The sequence below is a fragment of the Neomonachus schauinslandi genome, chromosome 4 (genome assembly GCF_002201575.2).
Source record: "Neomonachus schauinslandi chromosome 4, ASM220157v2, whole genome shotgun sequence".
Lineage (NCBI taxonomy): Eukaryota > Metazoa > Chordata > Mammalia > Carnivora > Phocidae > Neomonachus > Neomonachus schauinslandi.
Window position 1 is genome coordinate 92,500,255 of NC_058406.1, and position 22,873 is coordinate 92,523,127.

Below are 22,873 nucleotides of genomic sequence, written 5' to 3' on the forward strand. Positions count from 1 at the left end.
CAAAAAGGTCTTGTAGATTTACTCTCATTCACCATTTTTGGTACTTTTTATTCCTTTTGTAATCTTCATTCCTTTATGTAGATCCAGATTTCCGTCTATTACCGTTTTCTTCTACCTGACGAACTTCCTTTGCTTTTTTTAAATGGTACTGGTAAAATTTTTTCCCCAGCTTTTCCTTCTTCCTTCCCTCTTTCCTTCTTTTGTTTCCTTTCATTTCCTTTTCCTTCCTTCCTTCCTTCCTGAAAAAAAAACTTTATTTCACTTTCATTTTGGAAGGATATATTCATTGTATTTAACATTCTAGATTCACCATTTTTTTCTTTAAGCATTTTATTTTATTTTTTTTAAGATTTTATTTATTTGAGAGAGAGAGAGCGCAGGGGGCGGGGGTGAGCAGAGGGAGAGGGAGAAGCAGACTACACACTGAGCGTGGAGCCCTATGCAGGGCTCAGTCCCACGACCCTGAGATCATGACCTGAGCAGAAACCAGGAGTCTGATGCTTAACCGACTGAGCTACCCAGGCGCCCCTTCTTGAAGCATTTTTTTTTTTTAGAAGGGTTTTTTTTTTTTTTATGTTTTATTTATTTATTCATGAGAGTCAGAGAGAGAGAGAGAGAGAGGCAGAGGCAGAGGGAGAAGCAGGCTCCCCGCCTAGCAGGGAGTCCCATGCGGGACTCGATCCCAGGACCCTGGGATCATGACCTGAGCCGAAGGCAGACGCTTAACCATCTGAGCCACCCAGGCGCCCCTTCTTGAAGCATTTTAAAGATACTCCATTTTCTTCTGTCTTGCATATCTTCTCAAGAAGTCAGTCAGTCTTCTGGGATTTCAAGTGAATTGCCTGTTTTTCAACAAGGGGAACTTTCCTGACCAAAACTCCCAATATTTCTCAGCACCTGGAATTGTTCAGCTTATAGATCCCTATATATTCTTTGCCTTTACCTCATGGAGTTTCATCCTGCATGCTCTGCTTAATGTTTGGTCAGAGACTCGAGTGAACACCTGTGCAGATTTCTGGAATTTTCTGTGCTTAACTCCCTCTTCTCTGATACACATTCTGGTCTCTGCTTGAGTTCTTCCCCCCTGTACCTCAGTCTGAAAAGTGCCTCCAAGCAGAAAGCCAAGGCAGGTGTAGGCCTCACTTCATTTTGTCGCATCACTCGGCGATCATAGTCCTATACTGCTTATTGTCAAATGTCTGAAAACAGTTGTTTCACGTATTTTATCTGGCTTTGGTTTTTACTGTGGATAGAAAGTCCATTCATACTTATTCCATCATGGCCATTAGAAATTCTTTCCTGCCTTTTTACCTTTTAAGATAACTGTGGAGATAAAAAAGATAAAGTTTATATTTCTTTTTTTTTATCCTTTTTAGCAATTTGGGCCTTATGGAGTATATTGCTAATACCTACTTATAGAGTTTTAACAATTTCATTAATTAACATCCCTTTCGTATCCTAATAATTTTCAAGGTAACATTTTACATGGTTCAGCTATAATAGAATAATGATCAAAATAGTATATAATTACCATGATATTTTAAGCAAATAAAATAACATATACTTTAATGCTAATGAGTGAATTTTTCAAAAAAGTGTGTTAGTTGTTTAAACAATAGCTTTATAAAGAATTGGGTTCATGATTGTAGTTATAAGACAACTACTAGTTTTAATCACCTTATTTTCTAGTCAGTCACTTACAAATAACAGTTACTTACAAGTAACATGAACAGGCTCTAATGGTGATTGATGCCTAGTCAGAGATGATCTTTAATGAATTAAAATGCCTGGCAGTAGTCCTATAAACTTAGCTTAGAATCTGCATGGTTTTACTGTGTGCCTGTCTTCCTCTTAATAGTCTTAAAGGAAAAAGCAAACAAAAAACAAAATACCATATATTTCATGTAACAGTTGCACATTCTTGGCTATTCTCAGCATGTTTATTAATCTTTAGGTTTTTGTTTTTTTCCCCAGATTGTCAGTATTTAAACAGACCACATCATGCGTGAGTACAAGCTAGTGGTCCTTGGTTCAGGAGGCGTGGGGAAGTCCGCTCTGGTAAGTTAGCCACCTAACTCTAACTTAATTAGTATAGTACAAGAAGAACATTGATATTTGCTTGCCTTAGATGTTTAGTCATTAGTGAGAAAAGGTGGCAGTATTTTTTATATGCCTAGTATCTGGCCTGCAGGAGGGGACAGAGATTCATTCAGTAACCACACATGTGTACAGTGTGTACAATGGTGGCTCATGCATTCTTTCACTTACCAAATATTTACTGGCTGCCTACCATGTTCTAAGCACTCTGTGATTGTGATTCAAAGAGGAATAAGATTGTTCTCATTTTTTAAGGAACTTACATTCTAGGTGGGGAGGACTGATTATTTCAGATACTAGTGGAGTAAGTCCTACCTGCTCCCACCCCAGACTTAAGTGAAATGAAGTTAATTTTTGTTTATTTAGTAAATATTTATTGAGATTTTACACTGTCAACTCTAGGGTTACAGCAGTGGAACAAAAACAGTCGTAGTCCCTCAGAGCTTACCATATAGTGAAGGAGATACAATAATTAACAAAGTTAAATGAAGAACTGCCTCATTATAATTGTGAGAGAGATACTTTGAAAGAAAAGTACAGACTGTTAAGAGAGACCCTTATGACAAATGAACCTCAATTAGCATTTGAACAACTGAGAACAGGTCACAATTGCCAAGGCAGGAGTGAACTGGAAGGAAAGTAGAAGAAATGAAGTGAGAGGCAGGGACCACGTCATGACTTGAAGACCATATAACAACTTGAAACTTACTCCTAATGACAGTGAGAAGCCATTGAAAGTGTTTTTTTTCGGGGGTGGGAGGGGTGTTGACAGAATTGGATATATGTTTTAAACAGAACCTGTGTGAAGTAATTTAGAAGAGAAGCCGAGTGGACATGGGAGACCAGTTGGGAGTTAACTCTGAACCCGATTGTTTGTGGAACCTTATATTGGGGCTGTGCCAGCGAAGAAGAGAAAAGTAGATGTTTTGAGAATTAAATAACTTGGTGCTGGATTGATGTGAGGACTAGGAGAGAAGGAGCTGTTGAGGATGATTCCCAAATTTCTAGTTGTTGAGCTACTAATTTTATGGATGGATCATTTAAGTAAAAAGGAAACACTGGAGAGTGAGCAGATCTGAGAGTAAAAATCAAGAGTCATGTCAAATTTGGTTATGTGAGATGTGAAAGTAAATACATCAAATAAGTAATTGGATCCTCAAGATAATAAGCTTAAGAGAGACTTGTGATATGATTTGGGGCGCCATGAATATATCAACGGTATTTAAGTTCATGAGAATTATGTTACTTTTAAATTAGTACCTGTAAATTAGTACCTCTGTGGTGAATGAGAGTATCTGTCATTTTAGATGCACATATTCAGGGTACCTGGCTGGCTCAGTCGGAAGAGCATGCGACTCTTGATCTTGGGATCGTGAGTTTGAGTCCCACATTGGGTATAAAGATTACTTAAAAAAAATAATAATAATAACTTAAAAAAATAAAAATAAAGGCATGTAACTTTCAGCAAGTCTCTTGAAATTTCACGTATAAGTTCATATATACAAAATAACATGGTCAAGGATATCGATCACAACATTCCTTACAGTGGTAAGAGTTTGGAAACAACCTAAATGTCTACCAGTAGGGGCTGGTTAAAAGTAAGTTTTTAATATACATTTTGAGTAGAATAATATATAACTATTAAAAAGAATGCAGCAGCTCTGTATATACTGATATATAGTGATATCTAAGATGTATTATTTAGGGGGGAAACAGGTACCAAACAGTGTAGACTATCATTTGATAAGGAAAAAAAGGAGGCTAAGGGGGAAGATAGTATAAAATGTAGAGACTATCTCTGCAAGGTTAAATAAACTACAGATAACATACTGGTTACTTGGGGGTGGAATTGGATAATTGGGAACAAAGGTGATAGGTAGGATTGGTTACCACTGCATACTCTTTTGTGTCTTTTGTATTTTGTCCTCTGTCCATGGGATTACCTTTTCAAAAATAAATAAAATAATTGAAAATAAAAATCCATAGGATAAGTGAGGTTGTCTAGGAAGAGACTAGAGAAAGAAGAACTCAGGACTGAGCTCTGAGTACCTCTCAACCTTTAAAGAGTAGGTAGGATTGAAGAATCCAACATAGAAGAGTATATCTTATACTTGCATGTAAGGAAAGCAGCTTTACTTGAAGTCAAGTAAAGGAGAGGAAAGAGATGATACAGAAACATGGAGGTAGCTGGACTTGTTAAAGGCAAGCTTCAGTAAGGTCATAGTGCCATAACCATGCTGGGGTGAGTTAAAGAGTAAATGAGTGCTGAAGAAACAGAACCACGATTGTAGACAGGTGAAGTTTGATTATGAGAGGGAACAGAGAGGGGAGGTGAAGCCGGAGGAGTTGTGGAGTTAAGGGAAATTTTTTATTTCTGGGTGGGAGATGGTAGAGCAAACGGTTTGTGTGCTGGAGGCAGTAATCCCGTGGAAAGGACAATGAAGACATAGGAGAGGAAGGGAATAATTGTTACAGGGGTCAAAAGTTCAAGAAATAACAGAAGTAAAATTAATGAATCATTTAGTGGTAATTAGTAAGTTTATTGTGCACACGCCAAAAAGACAGTTTGCAAACCGGGAACCTTCAAAACCAGAACATGGAATGAGGCTCAGGGGTATATTGTTATAAAGCAGCTTATAGAGTAAGAAAACAGTGGCTTTATTCTTCAGTGACTGGTTATAGTGTTAGAATTTTCTTTAAATGATAGAGAATTGGTTAGTGGTTACCTCAAATCAACCTTGGGAAACTGTGTAAGTTTTGCTTTTGACTTCCAGAAGCATAAGCAAGAAATGACCCCCAGGTCAATTTAGCTTTGCTAAATAAACTAAATTAAGCTTTGTTTACAGACTAAACTGGTTTTATCTGCTCAGGGAATTTTCAGGCTGGTCTCTGTTTTTGATTTTAACACAGAAAGGACAGTAGGTAAGGAAGGAAGAGGAGGATCCAGTAGGAAAACTGAAGGTATAAAAGTCGGTATGAATGAATAAGATGTCCCTGAGAACTGAGGAGATGAGATTCAGAGAAACAATGAAAGCTTGCTTTAGGAAGAAGGAAGTGAAAAGTGGGAGATTGTTTTTCATTTTTGCTAGTCTCTAACAACCGTTTAGAGAAAGCACTTGGGTTCTCATACCTGCTTCTGCATCTATTATCTAGCTATAACATGTTATATACCCTTTGGAAAACACTGTAAATTTATGAGAGTAAGCAAGTACGTCATGGTATTATGAGGACAATAGGTTTTGTTCTAAACATCTGCTCTGGACCACATTTTGAGAACCTCTGTTCTAGTATAAAGCATATTAGGAAGTTTTCCATGTTTGAATTCTATGTAGTGCTAAGAAGATGAGGTGATTAAATCCTTGATAAAAATAACGATTAAAGTTTTTGGTGTAATTATATCCTGAGTCTCCTTTGAAGAACAGGAGCTTAGAGGAAGAAGTGTGAAGTTTACTATATTCCAGCTAATGTGTTTAGCTCAAGCTAAAATCGTGCATGATTTAAGTGTAGGTGACCTCGGGCCACATTCTTACCCTTCCTTGCTTTTAGGTGACAATGTACCAGACCTTGTTTCAAAGCTGTCCAGGCAATATTTCACAACCATCTTCCGTACTTCTTTTTATTTACCAAATGATAAAATACCTAGTTTCAAGTCTGTATTTATAGAAATCTTAGAGAAAGAAGTAGGTAACCTGAAAAAGATGAGTAGGCAGTATTTCAGATGAAAAAAGTAAGGCTTTGGAATCAGAAAGGTTGTATATTTGAATCTCAGCGGCAAATGGGAAAAATACCTACTTCTAGGGAGAACATGAAACTTGAATGTGACTGTAAATTTAGTAAATTCAGTACTTTCTAATTTCCTTTTCTCTTTTCCCCCACAATTAGACTGTTTTAAGATTTTCAAAGATTTAGAACCTTTTGTTTATTCCTTTAAGAGCATGAAATAAAAGTTACTATAGATGCGTAAAGAGGTATTTGGAGTTTAAATACTGATAAATTTTCATTTTTCATTAATTTGGATCTGTGTCCTTATTTGTACCTTCATTGTATTTTGAAACTTAATATAGTAATTATTTCACAGTGGGAGTTGGCTGCAGTATTGTTGACAGCTTTTTAACACAACCGCTTCCTTTCTCAATGTGCCCTCTTAGTTGTGGGTGTATCCCTGTATTGAAAAATAATGAGACTGTACATCTGCATGTTTACTCAAAATTTTCACATAATTTCATTTAGTCTTTATCACTTATAAGGGTGTAAGTAGCATTCTAGAAGAGTTGATTTTTCTTTTAAGTTCTTAATTTTTCTCTGCTTCTTTTTTTTCTAGACAGTTCAGTTTGTTCAGGGAATTTTTGTTGAAAAATATGACCCAACGATAGAAGATTCCTACAGAAAGGTAAAATGTGAAACTTGTGTACACATGCTTACCAATAGTTCCTTAGGACTTTAAAACTTGACCCATAGAATTGCTTTTTAAAAATATTTTTTGAGAAGTGATACAAATGTTTCATACCTGTTTTTAAAAATTTCACAAGGACAGAATATTTCTCATTAAATACTACTTAGCTACAGAGAACTCTATGCTCTGTTACTGATTAGTAATCTGTTCTTTAGTGTACACATTTTCCTGGTGGAGGGTTTTTTTTAATTTAGAAAAATTGCATATAAATAGGTATATTTTTGACAACTCTTTTTGTGAAGTAAAGATCGCTTTTATTCTTGAAGTTATCCTGTGACCAAAAGTTTTTATTTTTGTTTAGTTTTAGAATAACTTTAAGGGATTTCATCTTTAGACTATAAGAAATTAGATACTGGATTCTATATGATACCATAATGGTAGCTACATGTCATTACACATTTTCCCAACCCATAGAATGTACAACACCAAGAGTAAACCCGTAATGTAGACTGTGGACTTTGCATGATAATGATGTCTCTACGTAGGTTCATTGAGTCTAACAAATGTGCCACTCTGGTGTGGGCTGATGGTAGGAGAGGCTAGTGGGAAGCAGGAGAAGGGTATATGGAAACACTGTACTTTCTGCTCAATTTTATTGCGACCCTAATGCCAAAGTTCTAAAACATAAAGATTATTCAAAAGAAAAAAATTCAGCAGTCTTGACAGAATACTATTTTATTTCATTATAAGACTAACATTATGAGGAATGTTCATGATTTTATTTCCCAAGTATGTTAAGGGGGGAGGAAGAGAATTAAACCTACCTCTCAACAAATAGGAAAGGATTACTTTGTTAAATGTTGTAGAATTTATCTTTAATAGTGTTACAAGTTTTGTTAAATGATGTAAGCTCATCCAGCCATACTGGGAGAGCAGTTTCGTTATCTGCAAATTGGAAATAAAGTTGTGTTCCAGGTACATTGAGAAACTACAGACCTAATTCATTGTTCACTGAGCATGCCCACTTACTGATTGTGCAGATGACCACAGGAGTCCTGTAAGTGGTGTGACACTGAGTTTGTAGGTCCACCAGTGGTGCTTCTCAGCAATCCCTGATCTGACGCAGAAGATTTTAAAATAGGCCTTATGTTAATACACTTATTTTTAGAAGACAGTGTTGCCGTACTAAAATTGCTCCCAAACAAGTTGCTGGCTAAAGCTGTAACTACAAACAGATCTGTACCTAGAATGTTGAAGATTGGACTTTTCTTACTCACTTCTTTATTAAAAATTTTCCACACAGTTGATAAGTTGATACTTCTTTTAGGCCAACCTTCTCTTACTTTATAAAACACTGGGGAAATACAATTCAGTATATAAAATTTCACCTTATGCACATAGCTTTTCCAAAGACATACCTTTTCCTTAAAGTCTTGAGGACTGTATGAGTTCAGTGTTGCTCATTTTAGCACCTCTGCATTCCCCTTATCTCTTAAAATTTTCCTATATTAAATTTGGGGCGTATTTTAGTAAAATTTTCTTTAAAATCTTATCTGCATTTTGAGCTATTTAATACTTTTGTGCTTTGTTTTCTTTGAAGAGAATACAAATATACATATTTTTATACATTTTTATTTCTGTTAGAACTATACCTGTTTGTTGCAGTTTTTCTTAAATTGGAGTCTATGACCGTTACCTTCTAATAATAGCAAAAATCATTACTCAGTTTATAGTGGTCAGAAAATATCTAAACTCAGCATTAACAGTCCTGGCTTCCGTAGTATTAATAGAACATGCTTGAGACCTCCTGTTGTTTATTATAGTGCCAAGTTAAGTCTCAGCCAATAGAGCAAACTCCTAGAGAAAAGGCTTTGTAGTTGTTAATAGGTACTTGGAGTGAAGAGGTGGCAGGAAAACAGACTGACATTTTGATTTTGATATTACTCTTTCATTTTTCCTCCCTTCCCCAACAGCAAGTTGAAGTAGATTGCCAACAGTGTATGCTCGAAATCCTGGACACAGCGGGAACAGTAAGGATGTTTTCTCTTTTTCTGATAGATTTTAGTTAACTAGTGAACAGGTTTTGTCATCTGAATAATTCCTCTGAGTAAAAGTAATTACTCTGATTAAGAACAAATTATCTAAATGTAGGGCTTCTTAAATTTTCTTATGTGCTTCCAACCATCTGTGATGTACTTCATGCCCACATACCACTCTTACATTGTATGTCAAGTTCACCTACAGAATGTGTATGTTGGGTATCTTCTCCCAAATTGAGATGAGGATTACCCTATTACTGCTTTTTTAAAAAAAGGTATTTTAAATCCAGAATTTTAGTTAAAATGGGTATTTCTCTGTGTTTATGTTAGACTTTGTCTCTTGGCACCATAGTCTTTAATTTTTATCAAAATTGTTTTTGCCTTTTATTAGTATTTTAACATATCTAGGGGCTGTTGACAGATACATGCTTTCTGACAAAAATCTTCAGGATTATTTTGAGCCTTATTTTTCTCATCTTTAAATGACTACTGTATGATGACATAAGTATATCATAGGGTGCTTGTAATGATCAAATGAGATAATGATTATAAATCACTTGGCATAATGCCTGTTTCATAGTATGAGCTCCAAGTATTTGCTTTTATTTTCATTGCCTTCATTTGTCATCTCCTTTATAATTTTGTTATTAATTACTGATGATTTCCTGTTATACTGCCATAAATGCACATGTTAAGTGATTTTTCTTTTTTTCTCCATACATATAGACTTTACCTATTAGGCAGTTCTCAGCTTTAGAATGGATGGTATTCTTAAATGTTATAAGTTGTTTAAAATTTAGCACAAATTTTCCACATAATTTTATGAATGATGAGAAAGTGTCATGTCATTGAGAAAAGCATATAAGTAGACTGGCGCAATTGTAGTGCTAATGATACTATATTTTTCCATTCTTTTGTGGGAAAGGAAGCTTGGGATCATTAGAACTACATCTTTCTTATATCTGCTGACTCAAAATATCTCCCCCTTTTGCCATTCCAACCTCCCCTAATTTCCTTAGCCTCTGAATCAGCAGTCATTCCCCTCTGTTCCCAGATACCCCCGTAGTTAAATAGCACTTTTCTACTTTTTCCTTTCATCACCTCCACAAGGGTGAAGGAGTTTTTTGTTCTTCCTCTTGTCCAAATTAAGGAAGTTCTTCCCTACTGTAGAGATCTTTCCTTTGTGCTCTTAAATATCTTGTCATTCTCCCATCCTAGTGCTCAATGTATGGTGTCATAATTGCCTGTTTAGTTGTCTTTGTCCCCAGTGCCTTGCATAAAGCTTGGAAAGTAGTTGATGCTCATTAATCGTGTCCCAGATCACTCCTTATTCCTTGAAGAGTTTTGCTCACTCTCTTCATCACTGCTTCAGTCAGAATTCTTGGTGATTTTAGTATTCAAATAGAACCTATATGGATATTATAGATGATCCATTTCCTCGGCCTACCAGTTTATTGACCTCCATACTGCTTCAGCCATTCCCGCCCATGGTCTTACCTAGACTATCTGATTACCAATAACTGTGATACCACCTTCATCTCATTTTCAAGCATGCTACTCTCTACCTCTTGTTTTTCCATCTCACTTCCTTTTATACCTTCAACTTCACTGGAACCTGCAGTCCATTTATCCCACCATCTTTTGATTGTCCTCATATCCTAACCCTCTCTTCACATGGCTTCAAGTCCATGGCCTGTCATTCATGATCAGTCCTCTGCATGTATCCTCAACTCCCTTGGACTTTTCAGCAACCTCCAACTCAGTTGATCACTGTCCTCTGTAAAAATTTTATTCGTTTGGCTTCCAGGAATCAACACTTGCTTGGTTTTCTCCCTCTCTCATTGGTTACTCCTAAGTCTCCTTTCCTGATTTGTCTTCATCTCCCCAATCCCTTAATGTTGGAGGGCCTCAGGATTCAGTACTCGGGCTTCTCTTTTCTAACAGCACTTTCTTGGAGGTCATCTTTAGTAGCATCAAAATAATTTAATTAGGATCTATATGTACAAAGGAATTATATACAGTTTCTAAACCACACAGAAAGCATGGTATTGCATGACAAGGTGGTTAAGATCTCCCTTCTAATCTTCTAATTCCTTAGTTCATTGTCATTGCTTCTAGTTGTATAAGTAGGGAACAAGAACATCTATCTCAGAGTTTCTAGAAACTGTGTAATAGGTCTTATATTTCCTGTCATGATAGAGTGTAAGAAAAAATTGAGTAGCTTACTTGTGATTATTCAGATGTAAATTGTTCCAGTGTACATTCAAGAAATCATACTTATAATTGTACATTTTTTATTATAGGAGCAATTTACAGCGATGAGGGATTTGTATATGAAGAATGGCCAAGGGTTTGCACTAGTATATTCTATTACAGCTCAGTCCACGTTTAATGACTTACAGGACCTGAGGGAACAGATTTTACGGGTTAAGGACACAGAAGATGTAAGTATTTTTCTACTTGTTTTAAAGATTTTATTTATTTGAGAGAGAGAAAGAGACAGGGCACGAGCAGAGGGGGAGAGGCAGAGGGAGAGGGAAAAGTAGACTTCCTGCTGAGCAGGGAGTGGAGCTCTATCCCAGGACCCCGAGATCATGACCTGAGCTGAAGGCAGACGCTCAACTGACCGAGCCACCCAGGCACCCCTGTTTTTCTCACTCTAAGACATACTGCTATCTCTCTGTGGCCAAAAAGTGTTTTTGTTTTTCTGTTAAGAGGATTTGGAGGGTATCTACCACAAACCTAAAGGTGTCTCTGTGATCAAAAAATTTTTACAACTTTCTGAATTTACCTACAGATTATATGCTAAGATAGAGGGCATGTTTGATAAAGTGCTCATTGTGCTGTGTGTTAATAAGTGCAGTAGGGAAGAAAGAGGAGTCAGTACTTGGGAGAAGTGGGACTCAAATTGAGCTTTGAAAGGTGGTAGTTATGTCAGAAACAGTGTTCAAAGAACATTAGTAAGAACCATAATGGTATGTTTCCATTTCTAAAATTCTCTTGGTATAGTTTGTACTTAACAGTTTTTTCCTTTGAGTTATGTTGACGATTTTAATTAACTGGGCTTTTGTATTTTTTTCATTTTATTTTTGTTGCAGAATTCTTATTTGATGAATAACATCATTGCTGTTGTGCCTTTTTGCAAAGATGAAATGTATATTTTACGTTTTTACCTCAGTTTTGAACTACAGAGAGTTCCTTTTCGGTTGTATAAATTGGGATATAAAATTTCATTTGTACCTTTCTTTCTGTTTTTGCGTGTTCTCTCTCATTATTAATGGGAACATATGCATCTGCTCAGGACCTTAACTTTGGGTAATACTGTAGGCGGAAGGGATTTCTACCATATGACTCATGATCAACGTAACCTAATGAATGGTTCTCTTGCTTCCCATGAGTAATTTATCTAAGAGACTTCTGTTTTCATAGGCAATTATATACAAATCACTGAATTCTGGTGATGTTAATCTCTTTATCTCATGTCATAACTAAAAAAGATGGACTTGTAGATGTCTAGAATGTTTCATCTAACTTGTGGTAATTGCTTATTTTAGGTACAAGATCCACCATGTCCCTTAAATCCTTTCTTGTGTGTAGTGTGCATCACCTCACAAATGACTGTGTTCTGTGGACACCTTTTATCTAAGGGTGTTATATAGTTTGTTAGCAACTTGTTTTATTGCAAGTAGGGGCAGTCTTTCTGGTATGGGGAAAAAGGGAAGGCATGGTTGCTTTGTGGCTCTATTTTGTGGGTTATTGTTAAGCTGTTATTCCTTCTTAACATCTCACCTAAACTGGTCTTCAGATCTAATGTCAAACATAGAAGTAGAACCTGTTACTGTGTTGGTCTTGCCAACTACTTTTGGAATTTGTTGGACCTTTGAGATGAAGCACTTAAACCACAGTTAGGCCCAGTGAGTACATTCTTCTCTGCATTGCAGAAGATTCCTTTTCCTTCAGATTTTTGTACTTGGAATTCAGCTATTATTAGTAGTCCACATGAGAATTATGCGATTATATCCTTAAAATAATTTAGCAAATGAACATAGTAGGATCTCTTCCATATTTTTTCTGTCTCTTCCCCCTCCGTCTACCTTCTTTCCCCCAATGTGCATACATAGAATTTTTTTAAGCACTTGGTGAAGCTTATAGTCCTAACTAATACATTTCAATTGGTGACAGGTAGTTGCTTACTTAAAAGAGGCTAAGGAACAAGTATGCTGGTGCTCATATTACGTTTTTTTCCTTCCCACAGGTTCCAATGATTTTGGTTGGCAATAAATGTGACCTGGAAGATGAGCGAGTAGTTGGCAAAGAACAGGGTCAGAATTTAGCAAGACAGTGGTGTAACTGTGCCTTTTTAGAATCTTCTGCAAAGTCAAAGATCAACGTTAATGAGGTAACCTACAGCTGCTAGGCAGCACAAACAAGTGCCTTTTTAGTTACCTTTAAGTTAATAGCCAAAACCAAATTTTTTGAAGAAAAAATTTTCTTCTAAGTGGTCTTGATTCTAGCAGTGTACAGAGAACACTAAGTAATTCCTAGAAACCATATTCCCTCACTTGAGTAAAATCACTTTGATGGCTGTGATGAAGACACTGATATTTACCTTATTGGCAAAGAGAAAGTTTAAGTTAAACAATGTGTTTCAAGTCCTGCTAAGCTTCTGAATGATATGCCAGAAGGTGGTGTGTGCACATGGTCTGGTCACCCTTGCATTGTAACAGTTACCTATGCGCATGTGTGTAAAGAGGTTGTAAAGTCAAGTAGGAAAATACAAAAATCAAAGTAGTTACTGAGCTTGTGAACTTATGTTATACAGAAAGCTAATACCTCATGGATACCACAGAATTTGGTGTTTTGAGTCGTGCCTGCCTTTGGTTTCTGACTCAAAGGGAGGAATCTGTGAGCATGGGCATGGAACTGGAATTCACCCGCTCTTTGAGGCCTGGTGCAGCAGGTGCCCAAGGCTTTTTTTGTCTGTGACTTAAGCCTTCCACTATCCTGAGAACGTAGCTGTGACAGGAAATGCTTAATAAGCATGCCCGCTGCCTGGGTGTCAATCCAGTACCCTCCTGGATCCCTGAAAGATCCGTGCACTTCCACCTGCCGCCACTAACCAACCAAAACCTCAAGAGGTTCTCTTTGCTTTTGTTTGTTTTAACATACTTAACATAAGCTTTTTTAAAAAAACCAACCAGCCAACCAGAGTAGGCTTCTTTCCTTTCCCCGTGATGCAGAAGTCTTCACTTGCCAGTTTGCTTGTCATTTGTGGTATCACAGGTCATCGGTCAATTTAGCTCACTTATAACATAGGTGAGACTTATGAGTGCCTTAGGTTATCAGCATCCTGTGTTTTTGTTTGCTGTTTCTCTCTGGCCTTTGGGTCTGTAGGTCACTTTTCCTTGATTTAATATTATGGTTATAGGCTCTTGTTTGACTTTTATTTATTTTTTTTAATTTTTTTTAAGATTTTTTATTTATTTATTTGACAGAGAGAGACACAGAGAGAGAGAGAACACAAGCAAGGGGAGTGTGAGAGGGAGAAGCAGGCTTCCTGCGGAGCAGGGAGCCCGATGCGGGGCTCGATCCCAGGACCCTGGGATCATGACCTGAGCCGAAGGCAGACGCTTAACGACTGAGCCACCCAGGCGCCCCTCTTGTTTGACTTTTAAAATGACTAAGTTACTTTAAACATCTGACAGGCAAAAAAATTAAGCTTGCTACAGATCCTCTGTTTTCAAATAACCAAGAATGTTAAAGTGTACTTTTTTAGGTAAACCGATTTTTATAAGTACATAAAAAATTCATAAATTTCATTATTCAGCAAATATTTATTGCATGCTTATGTGTCTAGCAGTGTCTGGCACTTTGTTCAGCAAATATTTATTTTGTGCCTATGTGTCTGGCAGTGTGTCAGGCACTGGGGTAATCCCAGTGATCCAGACAGACACTATTCCTGCCCTAGAGAAGTTTGCATCCTAGTGGGGAACAAGTCCTACTGAGATCTTCAACAGTCATTTCTTTTTCACTGCCAAGTAAATGAAAGGAAGTATGATATGCTTTTAGCTTCAACTTTCTCTGTTGTGTAATTACAGTTTTATAGATGTTACTTTAAAAATTTTACTAATCATAAAATTTTAAGTTTGTTTGCTTTTAAAGATTTTATTTATTTGAGGGGCACCTGGGTGGCTCAGTCGTTCAGCGTCTGCCTTCTGTTCAGGTCGTGATCCCAGGGTCCTGGGATCGAGCCCCACATCGGGCTCCCTGCTCGGCGGGAAGCCTGCTTCTCCCTCTCCCACCCCCGCCGCTTGTGTTCCCTCTCTCGCTGTCTCTCTCTCTGTCAAGTAAATAAATAAAGTCTTTAAAAAAAAAAGATTTATTTGAGAGAGAGAGAGTGTGTACAAGGTCGGGGGACAGCGGGAAAAGGAGAAGCAGACTTCCCTCTGAGCAGGGAGCCTGATATGGGGCTCCATCCCAGGACCCCAGGATCATGACCTGAGCTGAAGGCAGACGCTCAACCAACTGAGCCACCCAGGCACCCCTAAAATCTTAAGTTTTAGTACAGTCTTTTCTCAAAAAAAAAAAAAAAAAAAAAAACAGAGCTAAAAAGCATGGTGGGGGCTGGTGCTCGTGCATCCTCACACGCTCGCTGTCTCGAAAATAAATAAATCTTGGGGGGGAAAAGCATTAGGATTGATGCATGAGCTTGGTTAGGGAAACAGTAGTACAGGGTCACCATCTGCAGGATGATTGGCCTTAGGGATCTGGTTCCTTGCTGTCCCTGTTCTCACCCTCACTGGTACCCGCCTGCCAGGTTCATAGGACTCGGCTCTGCTGGGGCTGGGTTGGGCCAGGGTCCAGTGAGCACTGTGGACTGGAGGTGTTCCTTACTTTTAAAAAGCATTACATGTTTGTGACAACTCACCTGCTACTTGCTAAGCCTCCTGGGTTATAGTTTCCAGTGCCCCAGAGCTCCATTTTCACAGCAGTCTTGTTAAACCTTGATGTGAGGGTTTATTAAAAACGGAGAACAGTAAAACAAAATGGAATACGTTAGCTATTTAAGGATCTTTACTCTTTTGAGGGACATACAAACTTTATGCTAGAGTATAATATTTGAGTTTCTTTTAATGTTTCTCTATTTATAGCTTGATAATCCAGCTACAGAGTTCCTTGGATAGTTCATAGTTCCTCAGACAGCTAATGCTTTGTAAATATACATGTGATTTTTGTTGGACTCAAATTTCAGATCACACAGGGATGTACTACTTGGCTAAATAGCCCTCTAATTCCCTGATACCTGTAGCAGAATATATATATTAAACTCTTACCCATACCATTTTTGCTCTGTTCTGAAAGTAGGACTGACAATACCAGAATCACATCAGTCTTAATCAAGAATTAATTGTTCTTTGCTGAGGCTGGAATAATAATTGGAATCAAGACATCCCAGTTGAGTAATGGCAGAGGGATTGAGAAACTATTCTGTCTTCCCTTTAGATTTTTCTATAGTTCAGAGAGATGAGGAAGAACCTAGGCTGAGGCCTCTAAGCGTATCTAACCAAATACTTACTATAGTTTGAACTTGCCTCCATCACTGAACCAGCTGCTGCGGTGAGGTGGGCAGCATTTGCCAAAGAAGTCATTGAGGATATCACTACAAAACCAGTTAGTGTAGTACCAGAAACCCAAAACTGGCTGGCGTGAAGAAATATGTGGTTTTGATTCTTGGACTATTTTAGTTTATCCTTTTAATTTTTCATCTTCTAGCTTACGCATTAAGGCTAGGGAACAAAAGAGAACTTGTTCGTGGCTTATGCATATTAAGTTCTTGAGAGAGTTTCAGAGCTGTGAAACTGCTGTTTTGTTCATAAATCCAGTGTTTTCAACTTTCTTAGAAATAAGATAATAGAGAAGTTAAATGGACGAAGACGGCAGTGGGGAGGATGGAGCAGAAAGAAAAGAATATAAATGAATCACTTAAAGCTTTGGGATAAAGCTTTTCTTTTTAATAATTTAGCCTTGTAATCTTAGGACCATTTTAAAAAATAAATAGAAGTTGTTTTATCTGGGCACCATCTTAAAGAAATGATTTTAAAAATATTTTACTTTTTAACACTTACTGAAAATATGTAAGAACAGTAAGAATTTTTTCACTCTTCATCCAGATTCACTAGTTAATATTTTGTCAGTGTTTAAGTATCACACTCCTTTACTCCTAAATATGTTAGTGTATGTACCCTTAGATCAAAGACATTTTCTTACAAACCACAATTATTAAAATCAAGAAAATTGTTATTTACACAGTCCCTGTTTAGTGCATATTCACATTTTGTTGTTTGTCCCTATAATGCCCCTAAAAGCTAGGACCTTTTGATACACTTCTACAAAGCACTATTTATTACAGATGAGTAATAGTAAAGAGATTCTGCGATATTTGCTTCTCAGGTCATTAGTAAGTAAGTATTTGCGTTTCATAGCAAAGAACCAAATTCAGCTGATCTGTTGTTTAATTGTTCTAATACTTGGACATACTTAGCACTATGAAACATATAAACATATTTGTATTAAAATAATCTTCTTCTGTGAAATAAGTACTATTGTATTTTTGTCTCTGATGCCTTGCATTTTTCATCCAAAACGAATCCAGATGTAGTAACAGAGATTATTACTTAAAATTGGGGTCACACACTTTTTCTCTTTTTCAGTTTAGCCAAAATTACTATCACCAAAAGCAGCAAACAAAAATCATTTGCTTTTACATGTGGTATCTTGAGGGGAACACGGTTGTCCTATTCCAGCCAAAAATATATAACATGAATCTACTCATGAAGAAACATCAGACAAACCCAAACTGAGGGAAATTCTATAAAGTTACTAGCCATCCATTTTCAGAAATCACAATGTCATGAAAGACAAAGACTGAAGAACCGTTCCAGATTTTAAAAGATTAAAGTGACAGAAAATTAAATGCAGTATGTGATCCTAGATGGATCCTTTGGTCGGGGGGAGCAGGAATTCTATATAGGACATTATTGGGATAACTGATAAAATTGGGATCTGCGCTGTAGATGATACAAAGTAACGTATTGGTGCTTAAATGTACTCAATGTGTAACTGTAACATGGGTATGGAAGAATATCCTTGTTCTTAGGAGATACACACTCAACCATTAAGGGACCTGTTGTATGCAGACTACTCTCAGATGGTTTAGAAAATAAGAGTGTATTTAGGGAGAAATGATAAAGTACACGTGGCAAAACGTTACCAATTGGTGAGTCTGGGTAAAGAATGTACACAAACAAGTCCTTGGTATTCTTGTAACTTTTCTGTAAGTTTGAAGTTTTTATTTTTATTTATTTTCATTTAAAGATTTATTTAAGGGGGAGAAAGCAAGTTCGCACGAGAGCAGGGGAGGGGCGGAGGGAGAGGGAGACAGGCAGACTCCCCATTGAGCGGGGAGCCAGTCACGGGGCTTGATCCCAGGACCCTGAGATCATGACCTGAGCCGAAATCAAGAGTCGGACACTTAACCAACTGAGCCACCCAGGCACCCAAGTTTGAAGTTTTTAAAAATAAAATAAATGTGAAGATTCAAGTTGAGCATTAACTATTCCCTTAATAATTATGTTTTGAAGCATAGACGAGTCCATGACGAATATAACTTCACTACCTTGTTTTTCACTATGAACTTTTTTTCTTAAGTTTATATTGAATATCTAAGAGCAGGTTATTTCCCTCACAGTAAATTGGTAAGTCCTGCTTTACCCGGACTGAAAGCCACCTGGGGCTTCTGAGAAACCTGCTGTTATAATAAAGCAGCAAAATACAGATCCAAGAGCAGAATAACATTTAACAGAACCAAGATGGTTTTGTGGAGCAAGATCTCAAGTGTTTGTTGAATAAGACTTTTTTTCTTGTTTTTATTTAGATATTTTATGACCTGGTCAGACAGATAAATAGAAAAACACCAGTGGAAAAGAAGAAGCCTAAAAAGAAATCATGCCTTCTGCTTTAGACCCACAGTGAGCAGCAGCTCTGAGCCAGGTAAGGTCCGGAAAGCAGAACAAACGCCTTGCTCACGCTCTTATTTTGGGCTTTCCCCACCCCTAGCCACTTCCCATTCCACCTGTTAGGGTTATTTCCAGGTTTCTGTGTCTTGTAAATGTGATACATGGCTTGTAGATGTGCTCATCTGTTGATAATTTGTCTCTCTCCCCATGAGATGAGATTCTAAGCTGTCCGAGGGCAAGGACCATAGATGTTTTGTTCACCACCGTGTCCCCGGTGCCAGCTACAGAACAGGTATTCTAGAAATAGTGGTTGAATAGGTAGAATTCCTTCCAGGGTCACTCCTGAGTTCCTGCCAAATTAAAGCCGAACATGGGTCATCTGAAACAAAATGCTTAAGTGCACATTTGATGTGTTATTTCAAAGTGAACACACCTCTGTGTATCAATAATAGTCATTCCTCCCTCAGGGTAATCCCTGCCCTGATTCCTAACACCGTAATTGGTTTTGCCTCTCTTTGAACTTAACATTAACAAAAACAGGTATTCTGTCTGGTGACTCTTACTCAAAAATATGTTTTCGAGAATGGCCCTAGAAGGGTACTACTGCGGTAGCATATGGGCCGCGGTAGTTCATTTGCATTGCCTGACTGTACTAGCAGTAGACTTACATATTTTGCTGCTGATGGACATTTGGGTTCTTTTCAAGAACTAAGATGGATAATTCTCTGCATTCTTGCATGAGTCTTTATGCACATGTGCATCATTTCTACTTGGTATGTACCTAGGAACGAGATGGCCAGACTATACACTATATATATGGATAGCATTAGTAGATACTGCTAAAAAGTTTTTCAAGGTAATTGTACCAGTTTACACACCTGCTAGCAGTTGATGAGTTCCATGTCCTCGCCAAAGATGGTATCGTCAGTCTTTTTAACTCAAGCCATTCTGCTGGGTATCTGGTGCTATGTTTTGGTAGTCATTTCCTCTCGGTTCTAGGTTGACTTCTTTGAAATGTTTTGTCTATAGGCTTCTAAGTAGTAGTTGACGTTAAGTACCGCTTAAGTTTTCGTTAAAGTGAACCTATTGGAGAGAAATTAGTGGCAGCATTGAAGCTGCCTATCAAGTGAGAAACCAGGCCCTGTGGGACCATTTGTTTCTTTTTATCTAATTGTGTATATGAAATCCCTTGCACAATTTCTCCTTATCTTCACAAACGCTATAAACTATGCCATAAAAGAATATTTTCATGAAGTTATTTTATGAGGTAATTTGGTGCTAGTTATGTGCATATTACTAATCTTGGTTCGGTCAGAGGAAAGGCTACTGTTCTCAATTGAGAGTTGCTTACACTAAGTCTTGTCAGTCTCTTGGGTCCATCGAGCAGATTACCTCTTCCAGAGCACCAAATTAACTAATATGTGCTTCCTGAGAGACTTGGATGAATCTCTCTCTTCAGGGAAACAACTCAATAATTGTACTCCCTTTAATTTAATTTTCTTGGTACCCCCCTTTTAAATGAAGGTCAAGGAAAATGGGTAGAAAGGAGGAAACAGCATGGGGTTGCCTCTGGTTGGATTTAAGAAAGACAGCTTCTGGTCAGATGTTTGCTTTAGGCTTTAAGTGAAATCTTGATTCAGTAACTATAAATCATTAGCTCCGTGAAGGTGATTATTTTAAAATTTGCTGGTGTGTTTGTTTAGGTAAGGGTGCAAAGGTAAGGAAAATAGGACTTCAGTTCCTGTTCTGAACTATATCATTTAACTCTCCTAGTTAAATCAGCTGTAGTTGACTGTCTCGTTGATGCCATTACCTTAGCTGAACCTAGTTTAATTTCCAATTCTCTAGAAAATGTTTAGCTTATGTTTAAAGGAAGAGGTGCCATCTTCTGGCCTGTTATGAGCATCCATTCATATACACCCTGCAGTGTATTGTGTTTTACCTGAGAGGAGAGAAATCTTGGCCTACATCTAGAAATAAGACTTTCATCCTGGTTGTATAAATTCTTAGGCTCTGATATGTAAGTCAGCCTAACAATATGTTTAATAAGTCACCTGAGATCTCTGTGAATGTTTGGAAATACCAAATAACGGGTCAATTAGCAGTCAGAATACTTGGCAAAGCAAAGAAATCACAGAGTGATTATAGACTGGAAGTGCCATGTTGATCTCACTTGAAAAGTACCAAGATAAGGGGTAAATTTAAGTAGCTATATATGTTTTTAGTAAGAGTACATGAACCTTGAGGGCAGTGTATCTGACCCTACCCTTTAAGTAAGATTGTATTGAAACATGTTAATCTCTTTCTTGTGTGTCCCACTTCTAAAGACTAGAAGAGAAATTCATCTTCAGGAAATTGTTCCTTTAACCTAATTCTTTTCTGCTGAGCAATACAACTAACGTGGATTCTTCTGCCCTTGCATATGGGGGTCAGCTCTTCTGTGTCATCTCTTCTGGTCCTAACCTATATTAGAAGTGGTAATCCTAGGGGCCCCTGCATGGCTCAGTTGGTTAAGTGTCTGACTCTTGGTTTCGGCTCAGGTCATGATCTCAGGGTCATGAGATCGAGCCCCCCCGACGAGCCCTGTATCAGGCACTGTGCTCAGCTCGGAGTCTGCTTAAGAGATTCTCTCTCTCTCCCCTCCCCCTCCCCCCACTTGTGCACTCTATCCCTCTCTCTCAAATAAATAAATAAAATCTTTTAAAAAGTGGTAATCCTAATATCCTATAGTCCTGAAATGGTTGGATAAAGAAATTTTATGCACAGGTATCATTTCCTTTTTGGAAAAATAAGATGATAATGGGATAGAAATAATTACTGTTTTCCTTTTTACAGACAGGACTGTCAGATTGTGAAACTAATAAAACTGTTTTTTAAACATTTTCAAAAGGAGTTTAAAATAGCCCTGTTACTGTAGCTGTTTAGTATAATTTAGTTGTCTAGTAACACTCAGCCAATACCTGTTTCTTTCTATATGATTGAATATCTCCTTGTTCACTACCATCTTCTGACATCAAGAGATTAACCATATATGTGTGTGTGTATATATATTTTATATATATATATATAAATATATATTCAATGTTCTAGATTACAGGAATGAAGAACTGTTGCCTAATTGGGAAGTGCCAGCATTCCAGACTTCAAAAATTAAATCTGAAGAGGCTTCTCCTGTTTTATATATTATGTGAAGAATTTAAATCTTATATTGGTTTGCACAGATTCCCTGGAGAAAAAAAATTGCTCTGTGTATATCTCTTGGAAAATAAGACAATAGTATTTCTCCTTTGCAATAGCAGTTATAACAGATGTGAAAATAAATATACTTGACTCTAATATGATTATACAAAAGAGCATGGATGCATTTCAAATGTTAGATATTGCTACTATAATCAGATGATTTCATATTGACCTTTTTATCATGATTCCTCCCTGTCAAGAACTAAAAGTTGAACCATTATACTTTATATCTGTAATGATATAGATTATGAAATTTCCCCTCAAACTCATTGCAGCAGATAACTTTTTGAGTCATTGACTTCATTTTATATTTAAAAATTATGAAATATCATTCTGTCATTATATTCTAATTAAAATTGTGCATAATGCTTTGGAAAAATGGGTCTTTTATAGGGAAAAAACTGGGATAACTGATTTCTATGGCTTTCAAAGCTAAAATATATAATATACTAAACCAACTCTAATATTGCTTCTTGTGTTTTCCTGTCAGATTAAATTACAGCTTTTTTGGATGATTAAATTTTAGTACATTTTCATTTGGTTTGTGTGTTTTTGTTATTGTTTATAGATTTAAGACTTTTATTTTATAATGGCCACATTGTTTTAAAATGCAACAGTAGCTCCTTTCTGCCTGTACCTACAGAACACTTGGCTTTAAACCCCTAAGTCATTGGTAATTTCTCTAAGAACAGACCTCACACTTTCTGTTCTAGATGTATTTATTCCTACTATACAGCAGACTACATCGGACTACATAGATTAGTTTTGTATATTCTCTCTTGATCTTAAAGATTGTATCTTATTGAATAAAATATCCCACTGTGTATTATTTTTATATGTAAAAATAAGTTTAATACTGTATCAGGGGTTAACTTTACTATTTCAAATCTTCCACAGCTTGTAATTTCATCAAGGGAATCCTTTTGTCATTGTTAATATGTTGGGTATAAGCCCACCAATGAAATGTTATGTAAAAATGTTCAAATTTGCTTTATAATAGATTGAAGAATTTGAGAGAAGTGGGGAAAAGTGAAAACGCATACGGAGAATGTGTCAGTTGCTTTTGCTTCGACTGTATATGAAGTAGT

The 22,873-nt window shown here is 37.0% G+C and overlaps 1 protein-coding gene across 2 annotated transcripts in view; it reads left to right on the forward strand.

Moving 5' to 3' along the window:
- Window positions 1-22,321, forward strand: part of RAP1A (RAP1A, member of RAS oncogene family) — a 76,229-nt gene extending 53,908 nt beyond the window's left edge. For both annotated transcript variants that reach the window (XM_021690263.1, XM_044914583.1), the window contains exons 2-8: window positions 1,975-2,058; window positions 6,419-6,487; window positions 8,464-8,520; window positions 10,833-10,973; window positions 12,785-12,928; window positions 18,464-18,579; window positions 21,636-22,321. In XM_021690263.1, the coding sequence (XP_021545938.1) occupies window positions 2,002-2,058; window positions 6,419-6,487; window positions 8,464-8,520; window positions 10,833-10,973; window positions 12,785-12,928; window positions 18,464-18,550 (555 nt within the window). In that variant the 5' untranslated portion in view covers window positions 1,975-2,001 and the 3' untranslated portion in view covers window positions 18,551-18,579; window positions 21,636-22,321. The remainder of the gene's footprint in view (window positions 1-1,974; window positions 2,059-6,418; window positions 6,488-8,463; window positions 8,521-10,832; window positions 10,974-12,784; window positions 12,929-18,463; window positions 18,580-21,635) is intronic.
- The last annotated feature ends 552 nt before the right edge of the window (window positions 22,322-22,873 follow it).